This window comes from Dermochelys coriacea, chromosome 4 (assembly GCF_009764565.3).
Source record: "Dermochelys coriacea isolate rDerCor1 chromosome 4, rDerCor1.pri.v4, whole genome shotgun sequence".
NCBI classification, from domain to species: domain Eukaryota; kingdom Metazoa; phylum Chordata; order Testudines; family Dermochelyidae; genus Dermochelys; species Dermochelys coriacea.
Window position 1 is genome coordinate 117,374,875 of NC_050071.1, and position 22,390 is coordinate 117,397,264.

The following is a 22,390-nucleotide window of genomic DNA, read 5'->3' on the forward strand; positions in this document are numbered from 1 at the left end:
AGGTAATGTTTTAGTATCAGGTGACAAGACCACCTGACTCTGTAGGATCACAGCATCCATGAGTTAGTGGCAGTATGGAGCATCCACATGAAGGACAAGCTTTTCACAGTTCATTTGTCCTCGCTGATAGGCCATCCTCCCTGTCTGGTTTTTCCATTGTAGTACCTGAAGTGTTAACAGTGGGTGTCACCCAAAGTAGCATAGTTGAAATACAGATACATAGTCTAACACACACAGAGGCAGGGCCACACCCAGCATGAGCCATCTTGCATAAAGTACATCTCAGTTATGTCATATTAATACTATAAGCATATTTTCATAAAGAATATGGAATGACACGTCACACAAGGTTTCATGGCTGAACAAAGCCATCACTTCATAGCCTTCATTACTCCATGGAGCCTGTGTGAATGGGTTAGAATTCCATTTGGTTTAAAACACATGCACCTATTGCCTTCCAGTGGTGTGTGATGCATAGATTCATAGATTGCAGTACTAGAAGGGACAATTGTGATCACCTAATTTGACCTTCTGTATAACACCTGCCATAGAATTGTCTCAAAATAATTTCTAGAGCACATCTTTTAGAAAAACTTCCAGTCTTGATTTGAAAATGGTCAGTGATTTTGCCACCATGACCCTTAGTAAATCGTTCCAGTGATTAATTACCCTCACTGACAAATTTACACTTTACACCAGTCTGAATTTGTCTAGCTTCAACTTGGATTGTATATACTCCCACAATGTTATGTCATCTCCAAACTGTATAAGTGACGATTTTATGTTTTCCTCCAGATCATTACTATAAATGTTAATGAGAGTAGGGGCAAGAACTGATCCCCGTGAGACCCCACGAAAAACACACCCATTTGATGATGTATGGAAGAGTGTCTTGAGGAACTTAAGGATGAGGTGTGTATTCCACACCTGTACATCCTTCTGTACAGTGGCATTTTTGAAGAGCATCTGAAGAATGTATGGAGAGTACTGCAACAGTTAGAGAGCCATATATTAATTGGAAATGGTAGTGTCTGCTGAAAGTTATAAAACGGATTCTGATGACCTCCTGGTGGTGCAGAGAAACTACCAAGAACCACTGGGGAACTTCATACCCCTGTATGACTTGTTGACTATTCCAATGGAATCTGACACGCACCACCATCAAAAGTGAACTCAGAAAAAGAAGACAAAGGGCAAGGAAAGGGGTCTGGACAGATACCCTCCAAACAGCCAGTCATCTGGACTGAGTAACATCAAAGTATTTTAAACTACCTGATTGATTGCCTGGTTATAGCCACCAATAATAATTTTGTCCTTCTCTTTCTCCTTCATGTAGATGCTTTCAATAAGGGACGAGATGCAGCCTTGTACCAATATCAGTAAGGTAAACTAAGAGTCATTGTTATAGGTCAAGAAAACTGACTGCAGTTCAGAAGATTTATCTCCTTCACTCAGGAAAGCTGGAGTTTCCAGCTTTTAAATGGTCCATATCTCTATTATGCAATTATTTGTGGTTTACAGTGATAACAACCTGCTAACCTATCTCTTCACCTCTGTCAGGCTGAATGCCACAGAAAACTGGTGGGTTGCAGAATTAGCTGACTAACTTCAAAGTTACATATCATCCACAGAAATCTAATGTGGAGACAGTTGCTTCCTCCATCATGCCCCTTTATGAGGAAAAATATAAAACAGAATTCACAAAAGAGAGAAGCAAGATGTGTTACTGCTGTCTTACAGTCCTTGGATGTGCCTTGCCATTTCTTTGTATCTTGGTTAGCAGCTATTACTGCCAATTCTGTGGCAGTAGAACACTTCTCCCTGGGCATTAAATCCACTAAAGCCTATTCCATGAGAAGACCTTTTGGCAGCTCAGAAGGAAGAGCCAACCATTGCTAAAATTCTTCGTTGTAAGTCCTTGGGGCACAAATTGAATAGCTGAGAATAGACAGGAGGATGTAGTAAGATCGCTGCCTTGATGCATAAATGGTACATGTTGCATTGGATACACATGAAATATTTTTATCAGAAAACCAAGTTACAAAATGAACTGATATTACCTGAAAAAGACAAAAAGGCAGGTATGTCAAGAACTACATGAAGAGATGGGACATTTAGGGGCAGAGCAAGTAATCAGTCTTGCAAAGCATCAAACATTATGTCACTAGATTCTGTACATGCACCAAGTTAAAGAAAACTCACTTCTATCATTTTTATTGCACTCTAGATTTGAGTTAATATAATTGTTGTTCCCTGAATTCAGAATGTTGTAATATATGAGTTTACAGTCAAACTAAGGAATTCTCTAGGTTGAATTGATCACAAAACATATTTGCTGACCATGAGCCCCTCTCTCTCCCCATCTTTAACATTTCCACAGTCATAAAACAAGAAATCTGTGAGCTTGGATTGTCCTGAATTGCTTCAGGGTTTACCATATTACTGCAACCTGACAAATTCCAACTTTGTTATGCAACATAGTTTCAATGCAGCCCATACAAAGAAACCTTTTTAATGGTTTCACAATTATGTTACTTTTAGTTTTATGCTTTTAAGCTATCTTCTACCTCTGCATTTTAGAAGCAGATCAATCGTGAAAAGGAGTACTGGGACAAAAGCAGAGGGAAGTTTTTAAATCACTCATTGTAAAATGAGTTCCATGCTGCTACTGCACAAAGAATCCAACACCCTACACATAGTATACGCAATGGAATAGTATGACATTAAAGAGTCATGCACTCCTATGGGCCTTGTTTCAAGCAAGATCCTATATCACTTACCAAACAGAGTGCATTCACACAACAAAGCTTCTCCCTTTAGAATGCCTGTAATACAGTAAGTCATTCAGGATGTAGTGGAACAGTGGCAAATCAGGCAATGTCTTTTCCATATCCTCCTCTTAAAGTCCATGAAGGAAGTATGATTGAATACCTACAATATTGCATAGCTGGTTCTGACATCCTTTTCCCATTCTAGTTTTGGGAATTCTAGTTTCCTTTTCCTAATTTATTATTACTTCATTGACAAAACTTAAATTTAGTAAATGTACAGTGATTGTAGCACTCTTCTCTCTCAACCTCATTTTCCCAGATTGAAAGAAATACTATCACTGTTTTGTCAAACAAACCTGATTTCATTTTTCGAGGAGCCCATTAAACAAAATGCATTTTAATACAGTCAAATGTAAAGTTATACATCTAGGAAGAATGACTGCATCCCATACAGAACATTTAGAATGCCTACATATACTATAGGAACATGTCATCCCTATAGAATAGGAGACTATATCCTGGAAAGCAGGTATTCTGAAAAGAATTTAGGGATTATAGTGGACAAGCAATTGAACATGAGCAGCGGGGGTGATACTGTAGCTAAAAGGACTAATGGGATCCTTGGATGCATATACCAGTGAGTAATGAGGAGGAGTTAGGAGGTGATTTTACCTGTATATTGCATTGGTGAGAGCACTGGAATACTGCATCCAGTTCTGGTTTCCACAAATCGAAAGAATGTTGAAAATGATAAAGGGCGAAGAAAAGAGACACAACAATTACGTGAGGGCCGGAAAAAATGCCTTGGAGTGAGACTTAAAGAGTTGAATCTGTTTAGCCTATCAAAAAGAAGATTGAGAGAGGACTTGATTGTAATGTACAAGTACATTCATGGGAGAAAATATTGGGTACTGAAGTGCTCTTTAATCTAGCAGAGAGAAGTATAACAAGGACCAATGGCCGGAAGATGAAGCCAGACAAACTTAAGTTAGAAATTACACATTTAAAAAAAAAAAAGTGAGCATGACTAGTCATTGGAGGAAGCTATCAAGGGAAATGATGAATTCTCCAGATGGCTTCACAAGGGCTGGATGCCTTTAGGAACACATGCTTTAGTCAAACACAAATGATTGTGCCTAATGCAAAAGTAAGTGGGTGAAATTTAACAGCCTGTGATATACAGGAGGTCAGACTAGATCATCAAATGGTCTCTTTCGGTTTTGAACTCTATGAATCTATGAAGGTTGGTACCTTCAACATCTGAGCTACCTTCTTCTTACATATTTGCAAAAGGTATGCTATAAACAGCAAGATAAACAATGCTAATAAGAAAAGAAAATAACTCCATGTCAGGCTTCCAGGGTTACTATAAATAGTGAGAGGGCGATATAAACAAATCAACCAAGTAAAAGGACACTATCACTGTAATATTCTTTCCTTTGTTTCACTACTCATATTTATAGAATGTTATGTTCATTTTTGTCTTAAAAGTCAGAAGTACAATTGTGGCATCAATACTATGGATAAAGGAATTACTATACTTAAGTGCTTTTATACATATAAAGACAGATACTGGATGCAGAGCCGTCCCTTGGGTAGGGCGAATTGGGGCAACTGCTCTGGGCCCCGTGCTTTGGGAGGGCCCGTGGGTCTGTGTGAGTGGCCGGCACCCAAGACCCCGGGCGTGCGGGGTGGTAGCAGAGCCCCGAGCATTCAGGGCAGCAGCCAGGACCCCAGGCACAGGGACCCCAACTGAGACCCCAGGGGCAGGGCTGGCAGCCAGAAGCCCGAGGTACTGCAGCACCCCCTGTACCCCTAATTTCTGCGCCTACGGCAGAGGCTGACTTGTCCCGGGCCCCGCACACCTCTAGGGACGGCCCTGACTGGATGTTAAATACTACAGACTAACAATACAACAAAAGCAAAAAGAAAAGGAGTACTTGTGGCACCTTAGAGACTAACAAATTTATTAGAGCATAAGCTTTCGTGAGCTACAGCTCACTTCATCGGATGCATTTGTAGCTCACGAAAGCTTATGCTCTAATAAATTTGTTAGTCTCTAAGGTGCCACAAGTACTCCTTTTCTTTTTGCGAATACAGACTAACACGGCTGCTACTCTGAAACCTGTCATTAACAAAAGCAAAGGAATTCAATGTTAAACTATCCTGTCTTTTCTTAAAGATTGCATTTGCGTCATAGCAAGCTTTGAAAAATGTTCTGTTTAGCAAAGATGCTCTTTATAGACTGCAAATTATGTAATTTTCTTCTTCAGCTTTAGTATTATATATTTTATGAACTGATGTAGGTGTACAAAAAGTATGTCTGGTCTGTGCTCTATGCACACAAAAAGTTGCAAACAAAAATGTGCAAATAATTAGACAATGCCCAAAAAATCATTCTCAACCCACCCAGCCCATCCATAATAACTCCCTCCATACACACACTCCCCTTAATCTATTTGAAATTATTAGTATCACATGCTCCTTGTTTCTCATCCCTCAATTGAAGTCATAATTATCTGCTTGTGATATTATAATTAGTTGCTATGACTATGATTTTGATGTCAGTACAGGACACATAGGCTCTCCTCGTGCAGAAAAAAAAAAGGAGAGAAGGAAATATGCATATATGTCAGGATCCCAAAAAAGGCAGTCAGGACCAACGGTCAGAGTAGGGGCAAATCTGAGGCTGGGAGTCATGGAGAAATTAGAGTTGCCAATTTTCTAACTGCAGAAAACAGAACACCTTTGCCCCACCCCTGACCCGAGGCCACACTCACTCCACACACACCCACACCCGTCACTCTCTCTCCCCCACCCTTACTCACTCTCTCATTTTCATCAGGCTGGGGAAGGGGGTTGGTGTGCAGGAGGGGGTGGAAGTTGGTGGTGCAAACTCTGGGGTGGGGCCAGGGCTGAGGAGTTCGGAGTGCAGGAAGGGGGTCAGGGCTGGTACAAGGGGTTGGGGTATGGGAGGGTGGGCAGGCTTTGGGAGGGAGTTTGGGTGCAGGAGGGGGCTCAGTGCTGGAGGAGGGGTGCGGGCTCTGAGTTTGGGTGCGGGAGGGAGTACGGATTCCACGCGGCTTCCAGAAGCGGCCGGCATGTCCCTCCAGCTCCTAGGTGCAGGGGCGGCCAGGGTGGGGCTCTGTGTACTGCCCCTGCCTGCACCAAAGGCGCTGCCCCGAGCTCCAGCTCCACAGCTTCCATGGCCGGGAACCACGGCCAGTGGGAGCTGCAGGAGCGGCACCTGCAGATGGGGGCAGGGTGCAGAGTCCCTTGGCCTCCCATGCACCTAGGAGCCGGAGAGACACGCCTGCCACTTCTGGAAGCTGCATGGAACCAGCCGCTGCAGCCAACAAGACTTTTAGCAGCCCGGTCAGCAGTGCTCACACGAGCTGCCAGGGTCCCTTTTCGACCAGGTGTTCTGGTCAAAAATCGTACACCTGGCAACCCTAGGAGAAGTTCATACTCAGGTTCCAGACCATCATCAAAACCAAAGATCAGACTCTGAGTCCGTTTTCAGGTTCTGGGGCAGGAGGTGAAGATACAAATAAAGCTGAGGTCAAAGCCAAGAGCCAGAATGGTCATAGCAGTTACAGGAGATCCACATTGTTGCCTAAATTCTTCCTGGAGTGCCTCTTGGGTTTTTATAGGGCAGAGAGCCAATCAGGCGCTATGAGGCTGCTGCCTATGTCAGATCCCTTAACTGGGATGTCCCATGATCTGTGCGTACAGCAGGTCATTGGCAGTGGAGTGCAAGCTAGTTACAGCAGCTGCTGGGTAAAAGCATGAAGATGCCAGCTATCTGGCAGCTCTGCATAGATCATGGGGCCTTGCATATATCTCCCAACCTCCATACAGAGAACATCAGCAGCAGTAGGTGGAGCTTGCATGGAAGAAGTGGATTAAAAATGCCTCAGTGTCTGTATATATTCACTGTGGACTGAGTCCTGAAATATTTATGCAAATAGCCCCACAGACATGGATGGGACTGCACAATTGTGTAAGGGGTGGCAGACTCAAGTCCTAAACAGCATAGCAAAATGCCTTATTAACTTTGTTTTCAAACAATGTTACTGACAATGTAAAGCAGCTAATTTTCAAAACAAAATACTGTTCAGAATGTTTGATTTTTTCATCTCATCTGTAAAAGTAAAGCATGACAGATAAGCTTGGTTTTGGGAACAAAGATGTCTATCTGGAAGCAAAAAACCATGAAAATAAAGGTTTATGCTGGAATTTCTTAAAAACCCTTCACTATAGAGCTATTATTTGGTCCCCTGTAACACAGCTTGGGAAGTTCCTCCTGGTAAATCTATTATTGTAACTAGTGATTAATAAATTCTCTCTCCAGGCAAAATATAGTAGTAGAAACAGTGCAAATACAGACTTCCCCAATCTTGCTCTTCATAACAGACTCCTGCTTTCATATTTTGGACAGTTGGTCACTGGTGTAAATTAGCATAGCTTCACAGACTGCAGTAATACTCTGCTCATTGACCCCAACTTATTTTTGTATTGTGTAAGCAGGGGAATCATTCTGCTCTTGTGGGGAACTTTCCTGGCTTCTGCACTACCCCGGTGAAGTGGGCTAGCGAAAGGATCTGATTCCTTGCTCCCACTTCCTTTACCCAGTGGCCTCCCTGCCCTTGAGGACTCCCCTTCCACTCTCCTGTCTGGCAGAGTCCTCGTAACCCCAACAAGGCTGGACCTAGGATTCCTGGGGGGGCTCAACCCCCAACCCTGCTGTGGTCATCTAGGACAGGGGCTAGGGTGTCCCCACTCCAGGGTACTCTCTCTGCACTGGGCACTTCTCTGACCCACTGACCATTACATACAAGTTAAAGCAAATGCAAGTTATTTAATCAACAATTAATTTTAAAAAGAATAAGGAAAAATGGGAAAGGTTAAAGGAAACACATCAACCCGCTCTGTGGCAGGGAGCATCACAAACAGTGTCTCTGGAATGTCAGGGCTGTTCCTTGTAAGTCCCAGGCCTTCTTCTCAGGCCCTGACTGTGCTGCAGGGATGCTGTGGGTTGGACACTTGCTCTGGTGGTGGCCACACGCTCTCAGGCTGTAAGTGGTAGGACCCTTCTTCCCAGTGTCGGCCCCACCCTGTCAGGGTTATGATTCAAGCCTGGCCTGCAGAGCCCCTTGGCTGAGGCATCTCCCTGTGCTGGGTCTGCTGCCCAGGGTCCCCCTCGTTCTCCCCAGCTGCTCACCGCACCCAGCTCCGGACTGCTCCAGCCCCAGCTCCACCACTCTGTCTCTGCACTGCTGCTGCTGCTCTGCCTCCAGCTCCCTGGGCTGCTTCTCTGGCCCTGGTTACTGCAGCTCTGCTCCCAGGACAGGTCTGCTCTGCAGGCTGCTTCTGTGACTCTGCTCCCAGCACTGACCTGCTTCCTGGGCTGCTTTTCTGGCCCCTCTGGCTCTGGTTGCTGCAGCTCTGCTCCCAGGGCAAGTCTGCTCTCTCTGGGCTGTGCCTCTGGCTTTGGGGCTGCAGCTCTCCTCCCAGGACAGTGTGCTCTCTCTGGGCTACTTTTGTGGTCCCTCTGGATCTGGCATGGCTCTGCTCCCCAACTTAGCTTGGGCCCCTGCTTTCTCCTTAGCTCAGCCCCCACTCTGTTTGACCCAAGCAAATCCAGCTCACATGGAGGAGGGGACCTCCCTGGCCTCCTGACTCCCTGATTAGCCTGCTCGCTCTGTCATTCAGGCTGACCTGGAGCATTGGCCTCTCCCCATTGTTCCTGGGGACTGTCAGTCTCAAGGTCCTGATTTCCCATAGACCCTTCTCCTTTTAGTACCGGGAGCTAGCAACTAAAACACCCCCCACTGAATGTTAGTAAGGGGGCAACAGTCCCCTTACATATGGCATGGGTCTGCTTTTCTCCTTTTGAAATCAGTGAAAGTCTGACCGTTATTTCAGTGGGAGGAGGAGGATGCCCTATGTTTGTGCTATTTCTAACACATTTTGCCTTGAAGAACCATGTATCACTTTTGGCAAATGCAGATCAGTTTTGATAAATATTGACAGAACTACTTAAAATGAATCCCGGTACAGCCTCCTTCTTTTTAGTACATCATGCTGTGAATTCAAGCAAACAAACATGAAATGAAACAAGTAATGCTGAAATGGTTGTTAAAAGGTAACACTATACACTGATTTGCCAAGTCTCTCTCATTAGTTTCCCTCATTAAAATTATTTTAGACAGGGTAGGAAGAGTCTTCATGTTATTTTCAATACTTTTAAGTAAATATTTAGATTATTTTTCCTATTAGTATTTTTACTCATACATTTATACATGCCTCAGCTACCTGTATTTTTAATCTTTGCAGTACAAGTGAAAAACTTTTAACAAAAGTGATTTTATTATACTAATTATTATTTACCTATTATTATTATTAATCCCAATCACAGCAGAGGCCCCACTGTGCTACAAACCCATAGGAAGAAATAGTCCCTGCTGCAAGCAGTTTTACAATCTATGAAACCCAACCCCGCACAGGCTTTGGGGAGTAATTTTACACCTCAGTAGTTGCAATGCCCAGGTGTGGCCAGGATCAGGGCTTATGGCAATTGCAGGAGTCCACTCCGGAAAAGTGGTTTGGGGGATTTTGAGGGGTGGGGATCAGAGACTTAACTGGATCCGGGCTCCAATTTCATGATTGGACTCTCCCTGTAAAATAGGTCAAGGGGCGGTCAGATCAGCTGGAGCAGATTGCGTTTCTACTGCTAGGGCCACGGTCCCTTTGCCGGAGACTTTACACCTCGCTCCTTCCAGGATCCAATCCAGTTCTCAGTGAAATCAGTGCCAGTCTTTCAATTCGCTTTCCCGGCGGTTGGATCCTGTCGCTTCCGGGCGCCGAACAGGCGTGGGGTGAAAGCGGGTTAGCGCCAGCCCCTGAGTCCCGTGCCGGGGGCGCAGGGAGGAGCGTGCCGCTGACCAGGTGTCTCGCCCCGATCTCTGCCTGTCCCCCCCCGGGCTCGCCGCCCCTCGCGGTGGCTTCGCCGTCTGCCTAGGGCAGGGCGGCTAGTAGGGGCTGCCCGTCCCCTCCGGCTGTGCCAAGCCGCAGAGGCCGGCCCCGCATCCCCTTCCCGCGGGGCTCGGAGTTGGCGCCCGGAGGCGGCGGGGGCTGGCCCCGGACGCGGTGGGAGGAGGCTTCGAGTCCTAGGTTTTGCACCTGAGCGAGGCTGGCAGCAGCGGGCGCTCGCTCGCTCCCCGGCTCTCCGTGCCAGGCTTCCCTCCTCCGCGGGGATCAGCGCAGCCTCTCGCCCGCTCTGCCTGTCGCACGGGGGCTGCGGCGGCGGCCAGCGCGCCCCGCTCCGCGGCCAGCCGGGCGCCGTCCTGCCCGCGCAGCTGCTCTCTGCCCCGGCGTCTCAGTTCATGGCACAGCGGGGCGGCCCCAGCTGCAGGAGCCCGGCCGACGGCTCGGCGTCGGGCGGGTGAGCGAGGGGCAGGTGCAGTCCGGGGAGAGGGGCTCCTCTGCGGGTAGGGCAGGGCGGATCGGGGCTTGCTGCTTGGGTGGTGCACGGGGAGTGAGGCTGGGGGGCGCATTGGGGTGTAGGTTGGTGTTTGAGGTGGTGCATGGGGCGTGAGGTTGGGGGGCAGGCGGGGTGCATTGGGGTTTGTTTGGGGTGGGAGTGAGGTTGGGGGGCAGGCGGGGTGCATTGGGGTTTGTTTGGGGTGGGAGTGAGGTTGGGGGGCAGGCGGGGTGCATTGGGGTTTGTTTGGGGTGGCAGGTGGGAGTGAGGTTGGGGGGCAGGCGGGGTGCATTGGGGTTTGTTTGGGGTGGGAGTGAGGTTGGGGGCAGGCGGGGTGCATTGGGGTTTGTTTGGGCTGGCAGGTGGGAATGAGGTTGGGGGGCAGGCGGGGTGCATTGGGGTTTGTTTGGGGTGGGAGTGAGGTTGGGGGGCAGGCGGGGTGCATTGGGGTTTGTTTGGGGTGGGAATGAGGTTGGGGGGCAGGCGGGGTGCATTGGGGTTTGTTTGGGCTGGCAGGTGGGAGTGAGGTTGGGAACTTGGGGGGCTCGCTTTAGGAGCACGTTGGTGGCTATAATGGGGGTTGATATTTGGGATGGTAGCTGGGGAGTGAAGTTGGGGGGTCGCTGGAGGGGGCGGGGTGGGGTGCGTAGGGGTTGACGTCTGGGTGGTGAATTGAAGTTGGGGTTCGGTAGGCTGGCGGTGTGGGGCAGGACATGAAGGATGCACTAGAGGTTCCTGGTTGAATTGGAAGGCGAAGGGGTGACGGTTGGGGGTGCGCGGCGAGGCGCCTTAGCGCTGAGGTTTGGGGGTAACCTGCGTGGGGTTGAGGCACTGGGCGGCGGGGGTCCGGTGTCGGCTCTGACTCAGGCAGACTGTGCCCAGGTGAGCGAGTGCGTCAGGCTCTGCAGCGCTCCGGGCGCTGGCCGGGACCGGGCACCGCTCTGCCGGGCACGGGGCGGGGCGCTGCTGGGTGAGGGCAGCGGCGGACTCGCCCTTTGGTGGGGGTGTGAGTGGCGCGGATTTCAGCCTGGCACCAGCAGGTTCGCTGAGCGCAGCCACAGCCACAGCCCGGCCCTGCGCGGAGGCTGAACCCAGGTATGCCCGGCGCTGGGCAGCGAAGGGAGTGAGCACCGGAGCGGCTGCGGCTGCTAGTTGTTGTCGGGATCTCCTCCGGCCATGCGGCTCCCTTCGGGAGGCTCTAGGCTCTCGCACCCTAGATGGCCACGCTGCGCCCGTCCCCTTTCCGAGCCACTCGCGTGTCAGCGGGGAAGAGGGAAGAAAGGAGGAGGCACCTGGGGTTTGCAAGTCACGCTAGGTTTTGGCCGGGGCTGATGTTTGTGGGAAGGCGGCAGGTGTTTTCCCAATAAACCCAGGTGGCCAGCTTAGTGACACCGGGGTGCAATGCCGGACCCTCGCCATCGGGCCCCTGGGGAGCCACACGGGTGGAGAAAGCAGAATGACCGAGCGCAGCGTTGTAGTGAGCAGCAGAACGGGTTCCTGTTCCTCCTGGCATCGACTCACCTGCTAAGCGTCATATTGCCAAAATGGATCCAAGTAGGACAGAGCAAGCTACAGATCTGATCGCCCAAGATTGGATAAGAGTTTGGGGGGATTGAAAGGGGAGCTAATTATTAATAAACCCCACCTTGGCTTTTGGGGAAGGAAGTGAGCTGTTACCTTCTAGTATATACGGGACAGAATTAAGCTGTCACAATATGCCTGCATGGGACTTCAAAATTGAGGGACTAAAAGGTCTTGCTGAGAGACGCTGCACAAAACAATCACTGGGAGGAAAGTGCTTTTATAAGCCTTCTCTAAAGGTGTGCTGCTGCACACACACCACTTACCACTCACCCAGACAAGAAATCCACTCCCCAGAGGGGTGCAGCTTGACAGATTTTTGTGTCCTGTCTTCCATCCATTAGAAACAGTAGTAGACACTTAGCTGTGAAATATAACCAATCTGATCTCTGAATTTATTTATTTTTTACATACATGCATATATATAGTGTGTGTGTGTAAGATACGTCTTTTTCTGCTCTCCCTGTAGTGGAATAGTTTGAGGTTATCTTTATTCAAACCTTGCGCCTCTTCCTTTCAAGGAGACACAAGGAGAGAGAACTATGAAGTCCTAATAATTTAATCCTCCCAGACTTTGTATCTATCAGTTTTGAAGTGTTTGAGATTGCTGCAGTGGCCACCAAAAATCCAGCTGTGCTCCTCATTATTCCTACATAGGACAGCAGAAATTGCTCAGTTCATCGCACAAATCCAGTGAGATCGCTTGCAGTATAGGCTCCCCAGTTATTTGAAGCATGGCCTAATGGAAAGGAAATGTGCCATTTGAGGTAATGTTTAATGCAGTGCATATAAGTAAATTGTGCCAGTGTTTTTACCAGTGTTAGGAGGTCCTAAGCTGAGTGGGAAAATATTTACTTTTGTGCCTGCTTTATTTGCACTTTTAAAACAAGTATATGTTCCACTTCCCTTGAAATTGTACTGCATTTTGGTTAAATGCAGTTAGTATTCTTGACTTCAGATTCAATTTCACACCCCCTGTATTTAGCACACTGTTGTATCTGTCCCTTGACATTAACTCTTTTTAATATGCCTGCATCTGCAGAATTAATTTTTCTTTTCAGGTAGGTCAGTAGCAAACAGCATGTTGACTGCAGTGGATTTGCACCAATTTAACACAGCAATATTTGTCTCTAAAGTTGCCATGATTTAGATACTGGAAAAAAGTTCCTTATAGTTTACCCATCTCCCATTAGTCCTACTTACAGAGAATGAGAGAGGGAAGATATCTGCTGGCTCATCTTGTTTTCTTTCAAGAGCCAATGCAGAATTGTTCCTTCCAGAAGCTAGTGCCTAGTGTACTGACTGGTTTAGCCAAGTATGGCAGTTCATTCTGCTCTGATCTTGAAGCGAAGCACTTAGTTATCACAGGGCCAGGTATGAAGGAGTAGAAGTCACCTTGGAAGATGAATTGGAAAAGGTTGGATTTTTCTATATAATAGACTAGTAGCCAGAAACAGGGCCTGCAATTGCAAATCAAGGTAGGAAACTACATGATGGGAGGGAATGCAAAAAAGGTTAGTTTTATTTAAAGTTTATTTCAAAATACAAAATGAGGGTGGGATTTGGGAACAGGGAAGGTGGATAGTAGTACTCTCTCAGGCTTGTAACAGTCTTGGAGTTGTTTTTGATGCAATAGCAAGTAATGGACAGTTAAAGCTCTGACATTTGTGAGCCTGTTTTGTGTTTTTTCTCCCTTTTTTGTTTCTGCATCAGAAAACCAACTGTTTTACTTAAGGGTAAAAATAATGTCTTGAACACTCTGAGTTAGACCTTTGTGTGTTTTTTGAAGGCTAGATGATGCAGTGGAGTAGCTCTTCTTTTTTTAGGAAAAAAATTAAATCTTGGCTTGGGACACAAGATTGATTATTTTGGGATGTGTGGGATATTTAATCTTGGCACATAATATAAAAAGCTCCATCTTCAGTGTCCTATTTTCCTTCTAGCCTTATGAAGTATTTTCTGTCTCTTTACCACTCTAAAGGTTTGGCTTATTCCTTTGCATGAAAGATCAGACTGATCTCTTCTGGCCTTAAAGTGAAGAAGGCAGAAGGAAATCTACAAAAGGGTGTTATATATATCACTAATCTATTTTAGCTTCTCCTACTTCATTGCTCACACTGAAACTAAGCCCTTCTTTAAAAAAGTATAGACTTATGTTCATCATGATCAAACTAATTTGTATAAATTGTATTTAGCATTGTGAGCCCAGAAATATAGTAAAACTTCAGCCAAACACCAATCAAGTCAGGCTTCCTTAACAAGCAAGCTTACATATATTAATGTTTATAGATTTCTCTAATTGTGAAGTCAAATGTATATTTAAATTACGCTCAAACTCTCAAGGCTTTCTGACAAAAGGCATTTTCCTGATAAACTTTATACCATTCCAACCATACTGAAAACTAGACTAGACTAGACTTCCCATTGTATCATATTAGCTATAGGAGTTCTAAGACAAAAGTAGTGCCATTAGTGGTACAGTAGTTTTCAAAAAATCATAGATTTTTGGCAAGTACCCAATATAGTAGAGGATTAAGAGAGAATTTATTTTGCTCCAAGTTTTTTTCCTCTTCTATTGAGACACAGATGGGCATTTTTCTTGTATTACGAGAGGTGATCAATAGTTTATGCCCTGGAGATTTCTCAGTAGCTCAAGCAGTGCACAGTACTGTTTCTTTTAATATACTCTCATCTTTGTACAATTCATTGCAAACACAAAGACTGCTAGGTAATTACGGCAGAAAACTAGAATTTGAATTACCAAGTGTTACTTAAAAGCTATATTACATTGAATTTTTTAGTTGAAAAACAGAGAAAATATTCTTATGGATTTAGAACTGGCAGAGAGATAAGGCATGGGATGAATCTCTTCCTGAGGAGGGCATGGGAAAAGTTTTGCTGTAGAGGGAACTATTACAGGAGAAGTGTTTCCTATGATGAAACAAAAATGTTTTGTAAGACCGCTATTAGACAACTTAAAATATTTGCTTCTTTGCACTTTCAGAGCTCCCATTTCAGTGCTCATCATAGGGCAGTTTCTGCTCGAAGTCCTGCAGATATATTGGGGAGTTTTCTTATAACTAGTCCCAAAATGCTAGCAGAAGTGTTTTGAACCCAGCATATAACAAACAAAATAGGGAGAACCTATAAAGTCAGACATTTATTCTCTTTTGTAGAAGAGAGGTGTTCATACTGTAGAGAACTTATCCTTGAAATTCTTCAAATACACTCAAACAGGTCTAACTCATTCTTAACCAGAACTGTCTTACACAGTCTATTTGTAAAGGCTACTTTTAATTGGTTTTTAAAAATTGCTTGTGTTCCAGAGAACTAGTACTGCAAAGTTTACATTAGTTCAGCTGGACGTTGTCTCAATATAAATAAGCCAGTCTAGTACGCTTAAGGATTGTGCAGCCTGGATAGTTTCAAACCTTTTTAAATGGCAATGCAGTATTGTATGCCAGTTGACATACACCACAGTAGAGCTCAAGAGCACAATTCATTACAAGAAGTCTGGCATCCAGGGTCCGTTGAAGTCTAAGTTCTGATCAGCTTACTGTGTGGAAATATCCAGCTGCTTTGGAGAGTCTGAGGCTCTCCTGGGGGTTCCAGCCCTGGTCTCCTTCTAGAGATAAGGAATTTGCATTAGAGATGAGCCTAACCTCTAGAAGAAGCAGTCAAATCTGGTATTTTCATTAAGGCCCATCTCTTGTGCCAGATTGTGCCCCTTTAGTTGGGTGCACTGAGAGGTCCCTCAGGTGCAACTCTCGTACAAGGAAGAATGTGGGGGAGAATACGAGACTCGGATGCCTTTGCAGCATCATACATTCTTCACTGCAGGACCTGGGGCTGCGTTTGTTTATGGGTTAGGGATGGGAGAGGCAGGTAAGTCACAGTGAGAATTTCTCTTTCTGGCCACATCAAAGATATGTGAAGGAGTTAATAGAGCTGTTCCCCCTTCCTATCAGCATCCTTGCAGCAGCCATACTTGGTCTGGGACTCCAATGGAGCTCTTCATGGAGATTTCCTTGCAAAAATCTCTTGCCCCCTCCTTTGGATTTTCATACAAGAGAAGACTTGGACCTAGCTTGTACAAGTGTAATAGAGGGCAGAATGTAACTAAGAGTCTGATCTTTTTTCTCAGCACCATACATCTCAGGCTGGGGAATTGAAGATTCTGAGCACCCTGAGGAATAAGGCCCAGATACCTTGTCTGCACTAGTCTTTAATTTTCCTACCAACCACCTGGCACGGGCAATGTTCTGGCAGCTGCTGGCCTTTTAGCCACAGCATCATCTAGACCTGTTCTAAGCAGTGTTGGGATAAACTGTTTAAATGTCAGAGGCTGGTCTATGGAAAGGCTGCCACTGGCATAGATGCAGAAGCGGGATATGTTAGGGGGAAAAGCTTAGTATAGACAGAACCACAGTGAGTTCATAATTTTTGAACCACTATAAACTGTCATCTGTATAAGACTACTATGGTGCAACAATGAGTGTCTTTCTCTTGCAGTTTCTATTGGTGGGGTCTGAGAAGCATTTTCGGATTTACATAATTATTAAAATCTTATAATGTTTAGAATTGTGTATGTGCCTAGTTTAAGAATGACAGGTTTCAGAGTAGCAGCCGTGTTAGTCTGTATTCGCAAAAAGAAAAGGAGTACTTGTGGCACCTTAGAGACTAACAAATTTATTAGAGCATAAGCTTTCATGAGCTACAGCTCACTTCATCGGATGCATTTGGTGGTTTTTTTTCCACCAAATGCATCCAATGAAGTGAGCTGTAGCTCACGAAAGCTTATACTCTAATAAATTTGTTAGTCTCTAAGGTGCCACAAGTACTCCTTTTCTTTTTAGTTTAAGAATGGTATTCTATGTTCATGTTAAGGGGCTATGGTTCTAAGTACAGATACTGAATTGTTGGTGTGTTTTGTTTTGTTAAAAAAATTGCACAGAACTGGGAGTCAGGAGACCTGACTTCTGTTTCAAGCTCTGCTACTGACTTACAAGTCACTGTGGTAGGATTTTCAAGAGCTAAACTGCTGACTTCAAATTGAACTGGACACCTAACTCTCTTAGACTTCTTTGAAAGTCCCAGCCTATATCTTCTCAGTTTCCCACATGAGAAGTGAAGTGACTGATACTGACCAAAAATTTGTCTTAAACAGTATTTAATATCTACATTAAAATGAAGTTAGTTCAAATCAGGTCTAGTTAAAATGCCTCTTGATGGAGGATAAAATATATTAAAGATTGTGGGGCACTCAGATCCTCTGGATATGAGACCATATAAGTACCATAGATAGAGACAGATGTGCTTTAAAAAAAAAAACCCTCAATGCAATTCTGTGATTATGGCAGCTCTCATTTCTTTCCTAGTTACATTTACAATGAAAAAAAGTTGTCCATTTATTTCTGAGCTAAAATCTTTCAAAGTTAATGATGACTGTGAAGACTGATTTGATTGTTCCACAATGAATCTTATTGAATAAATAATGTGACCACTATTTTGCTAATTAATCTGAGAAAACTGCAGAAGAGATCAAGAAAAAGCAATTCAAATTTAAAACATCTAGGTATAATCCTCAAAACATCATTTGACAGTAACTGTATTTCTCACACCAACTCACTCATTTATACGTAGCAGATAAAATACTAATGATACTGACAGTTAAATTTTTGTATTAATCTAGAATGCATAGTCATTCTGTGAAGTCGTGTGCTCTAAATGACTTTTGTTGTTTTAGTATTCTGACCAGCAACTATCCACCCAGGTTGTTGCTGCAACATTTGCTCACATTGCAACTAAATGTGGAGTTAGCATACTTCATTCAGGATGTCTAGCATGCAGTTATCTATAGCGGAATCCCTATGGTTTGCCCCCATCAGTGGGTGCCATATTTTTGGTATTATTTCTTAGCTGGTTTATATTGGCAAGAATGGAGTGGGGTGGGTGGGGGAGAGAATAAAAGAAAGATTAAGGACTCAAAGCCACATTGCTGCCTATGATGGAGCAAAGAGGGAAAGAAAGCTTAGAGTTTCCCTGTATCGTACTTGTGAGTTATACATCACAAGATAGACTGTGGTACCCTCTCCACCATAGGACAGGTCATGACTCTCCTCTCAATCTGCAAGAGAGCCGGTTTCCATGCTTCTGTACCAGTTCTGGGGCCCTGCACCCCTTCCCCCAACTACCTAGCAGTATAGCTGAATTGTAACCATTGTTGAAGCCACCAAGAGGATGGGTAAAGCTTGGGTAACCATTAGCAAAAACAAAAGACAGCAAACCTCCCCCATTTGGGATGCAGTCAAGCCCTTTGTAAATTCAGGGACAGCACTCTGAAAAGCCCTTTATTAACCAGAAACTATCACTAGTTCTTGTTTCAGAGAATTGACTTATTGTGAAGTCATCATTGGAATGTCTTTTCAGACTTTGAAGCATTTCCAGTACTTAGCCCCAATCTTTCAGGCAGGTGACCTGTAGCTCAGAGCTCCAGCTTTTTGGGCTGTTCAGTCCAGGCTGTCCCATGCATAACCTTAGCATTTCACTACCCTAACAAGTCACAGCAATCAGATGCTTTCTCCTTGTGGCTTTAAACTCTGACTAGGGTTAAACAACACTGGCAGCTGTCTAGATCCTTGTCTATGCTAGCCCACTGCTGTTTGGAATAATGGAAAACTTCAGCTGACCATCCTTGTATAGACAGGTATCAGGGGGTAGCCACGTTAGTCTGTATCCACAAAAACAACAAGGAGTCCGCTGGCACCTTTAAAGACTAACAGATTTATTTGAGCATAAGTTTTCATGGGTAAAACCCCCACTTCTTCAGATGCATGGACCATGCACGAAAGCTTATGCTCAAATAAATCTGTTAGTCTTTAAAGTGCCAGCAGACTCCTTGTTCTTCTATAGACACCACCTGTGGCTAGCTCAAAAGATAATTAACTGGCATAACTAGCATTTTCACACCCAATCTGACATGACAAAACAGGCCAATTAGTGTCTAAAAGGAATCACAATGGGCAACAAAAGATAGGACCATATTTCTTAAATTAAAATGCAATGTGATAACAGCTTGTAAATAACCCATCCTGATTCTTAAGAGTATTAATTCTTAACTGGAATATTTAAAATATTATAGAATCAATACTTCATGCTGAAAATTAACTTGGTATACCATAATGTGTCTGTTGACTTTGCTAATCACCTCATGAAGTGACAGACAGTAATATCCATGAGGTGTGTTCCTATGCCAGCATTTGACTGGGACTAATTATCACCACCAATACTTGTTCAACATTTTGCGGAAACATTCAGAGTTAACGTAACATGCGCAATCACAAGAAGATAAGCTTCAAAAGCATAATGCACTAAATCTATAGTACATTTGTAATAGTCATCTTGCCTCGTTCCAGGATGAGGTGGTAGCCCTGATTCTGTTTCCCATATGTGCTTCAGTTTCTCCTCTGCCTAGTCAGATGAGTTAATGTGTTTATGATCTGGCCCTCAGGGAAAATCGAATCCCTCCAATTCTAGGGCACAGAAGAGCTTCAAACAACAATCCAAACATAACTCCTAGTCTTTTAACTTGGGGCACATCTTCCTCTTCCCCATCATTGCAGGAGTTTGCCATCTTCTGTAGATAGCACCATTAGGGAGCCCACTCTATTTCAGCCTCCAGCTCAGGGAATCTATATGCACTGGATGTCAATTGCACTTAAACCCCCCTACTTCACTCTTTCCTCAAGTCATTTCCAACTCAGGCCTTGTCCCCCAGCCCTTTCTCACACTCTTTCTCCAGGCTTCCCCATAGCAAGACACCATACTCCCTTTAACTCTTCTGCTATTCTAGGCAACTTTTTTTTATTTAATAGCCTGACTTCCCCCAGCAGGCTCTGCTACCAGGCTGCAGTCACCTGACCTCTCAAGGGACTACACTACAGTTCCCAGAATTCCCATCTTTAAAAGGCCAAAAATTGGAACAGGGATGTTCTGGCCCAAGCCTTCCCTTTTTCTTTCTGGGTTTGGTTCCAAGGCATTTATCACACTTGTAGTTACTGATATCAAATTTTCATGTTATACCAGTGCGAACCCATTGAAGTCATGTACATAAATGAGAAATTATGACTCTTTAAAGGCATCTTAGATATCCGAGTCAAGAGAAAACTTTACAATGTCTCTGTCACCAAATGGCAGGAAGATGTTTTCTCATGCAGTTCTTACATTTACTTGTCTTTGAAATGTTGGAGTCTACTCTTGGGAGAACTAGCAAGTTTGATCTGCTGCAGAAACCAAGATATTTAACATAACAATGTAACTTTTAGCAGTGATATATTTGAGTATATATTAACATGTTTCTCTTTCTTTCCCTAGTGAGTGCTCTACTTGAGAAATACATGCTCAGTCAGTAAAAGGAACACAGCTTTTCAAGACCGGTTTATGTGGAAATCACTCCACACTCCATTATCTGGTTGAGTGAAACCAGATTAAGAACTTCTGCCATGGCAGCTCTTCTACTAGGAGCTTTGCTGCTTATTGTTCAACCTCATATAGTGCCTTCCAGACCAGCTGTAATTTCTAAGGCTGAGGCCACTTCTCAATCTGTTGAGAAAGAGCTTTTAAAAAAAACAATTCTCAAAAATGACTTCAAAGGAAACATTCATTTTAATGGATCTTGCCAGCAGCTACCACAAACTATCATTATTGGAGTAAGAAAAGGTGGAACAAGAGCCTTATTAGAGATGTTAAGTCTCCATCCAGATATTGCAGCAGCAGAAAGTGAAGTTCATTTCTTTGACTGGGAGGATCATTATGGAAATGGATTGCACTGGTATATGAATCAAATGCCATTCTCTTATCCCCATCAGATCACAGTGGAGAAAACCCCAGCTTATTTCACATCACCCAAAGTGCCTGAAAGAGTTTATAATATGAACCAGTCAATGAGACTACTCCTTATTTTAAGAGACCCAAGTGAGAGAGTACTATCTGATTATACCCAAGTGTTCTATAATCATGTACAAAAGCACAAGCCGTATCCATCCATTGAAGAATTCCTGATTAAAGATGGTGAACTCAACGTGGAATACAAGGCAATAAACAGAAGCTTATATTACTTTCACATGCAAAACTGGTTGAAGTATTTTCCTCTTGATTGCATTCACATTGTAGATGGGGATAAACTAATCAAAGATCCTTTCCCAGAAATAGAGAAGGTAGAGAGGTTTCTAAGGTTGTCACCTCAAATAAATGCTTCAAACTTTTACTTCAATAAAACGAAAGGCTTCTATTGCCTAAGGGATAGTGGTAGGGAACGTTGTTTACATGAGTCAAAAGGAAGAGCACACCCTCATGTAGATTCTCATTTACTTGATAAACTGCATGAATATTTTCATGAACCTAATAGGAAATTCTTTGAGCTTGTTGGCAGAACATTTGACTGGCACTAATTTGTGGTAAGTTATTGATAAGTTTCAGAGCCTAAGTTTCAGTGTACGCTTAGAAATTATATTAAAAAGGGCATTTAAGCTATAATTTATTTGTAAAATCCATAAATACTTCTGTACAGTATTAGTTTCACAATTGCCATATAAACTAGTTATATTTTTCTACTTGTTAAATTTGAGGACATTTTGTATTGTTTTTCATGGTTGTTACATTGTGTATTACGTCTCTATATGAAGGAACTAAAATATTTCATTGCAGAAGATGCTTTCTTGAGATTGTGTTATCTGTTTAATATTTAAGAAATTCATTTCAACGAAATCCTTCAGAATTATCTGAATCTTTGAAATATGGTATCTGGACTTTCTTTATTGTGAATGACCACATGAACTTTACACTTCTCTTTTTGTTGTTTTTACTAGCAGCTTTAATTTTAAAATGTCACTGTGGGCAGCAAAGTTCTCTAACCTGCTTTATACAATTAATTCTTTCTAAAGTGGTACCTCATACTTATTAGGACATGACATGTCTGGTACAATGAAATGCTCTGTAAACAGAGATACCAATTACTGTATTTACCTTCATATTTAATTTCATAACCGGTGCCCCTGAAATTCTTTGGCAGTACAGTGCCAGTTTCATGGTAGATTTTAAAAGATTCTGTGGATACATGCTCATAAAAAACACCGTTGGATGCAGAAATATAGTCAACCTAAGGACTTCCTTTATTTTCTGCATGTATATGTATATGTTCTTTATACTGAAAAATGGGAGTGAAGGATTTAAGCAATACTGGTAAATTTTAAAGGTTGCTCATGATTGTTCCTAAATTCTATAGCATTTATTTCTGCTTCAGAATCACTGAAAAGCAACACGCACTCATGAGCCATTAGTTGGATTAACCTCTAGAAATTAATGGCCTTATTCTCATGTATATTAAGACCTCCCGAACACTGCTCCAGCTATATAAAGGTTCCAAAACTGAATGTAAATTATATTTGCACCCCTATAAAGCCCCTTTTTTGCTACCGGAGTGGTGCTTTTTGCTTTCCACTCTACACTAGGAAAAATCCACACCTTTGAGCGATGCACTTAAACTGACCTAATC

The 22,390-nt window shown here is 43.8% G+C and overlaps 1 protein-coding gene across 7 annotated transcripts; it reads left to right on the forward strand.

Moving 5' to 3' along the window:
• Positions 1 to 9,396: 9,396 nt before the first annotated feature.
• Positions 9,397 to 21,631, forward strand: HS3ST1 (heparan sulfate-glucosamine 3-sulfotransferase 1). Of its 7 annotated transcripts, none has more exons than XM_043512411.1 (3): positions 9,397 to 10,218; positions 12,360 to 12,605; positions 20,212 to 21,631. In XM_043512411.1, the coding sequence occupies exon 3, from the start codon at positions 20,340 to 20,342 to the stop codon at positions 21,285 to 21,287; it is 948 nt and encodes a 315-aa protein (XP_043368346.1). In that variant the 5' UTR covers positions 9,397 to 10,218; positions 12,360 to 12,605; positions 20,212 to 20,339; the 3' UTR covers positions 21,288 to 21,631. The 7 variants fall into 7 exon arrangements, with proteins under 7 accessions (XP_043368346.1, XP_038256898.1, XP_038256899.1 ...); XM_038400971.2 differs by having other exon boundaries at positions 9,441 to 10,218; positions 12,496 to 12,605; XM_038400972.2 differs by having other exon boundaries at positions 9,441 to 9,722; positions 12,496 to 12,605.
• The last annotated feature ends 759 nt before the right edge of the window (positions 21,632 to 22,390 follow it).

What these genes read in the sequence shown, in the direction of transcription:
- HS3ST1 (XM_043512411.1), top strand. Translation starts at nt 20,340, where the DNA reads ATGGCAGCTCTTCTACTAGGAGCTTTGCTGCTTATTGTTCAACCTCAT.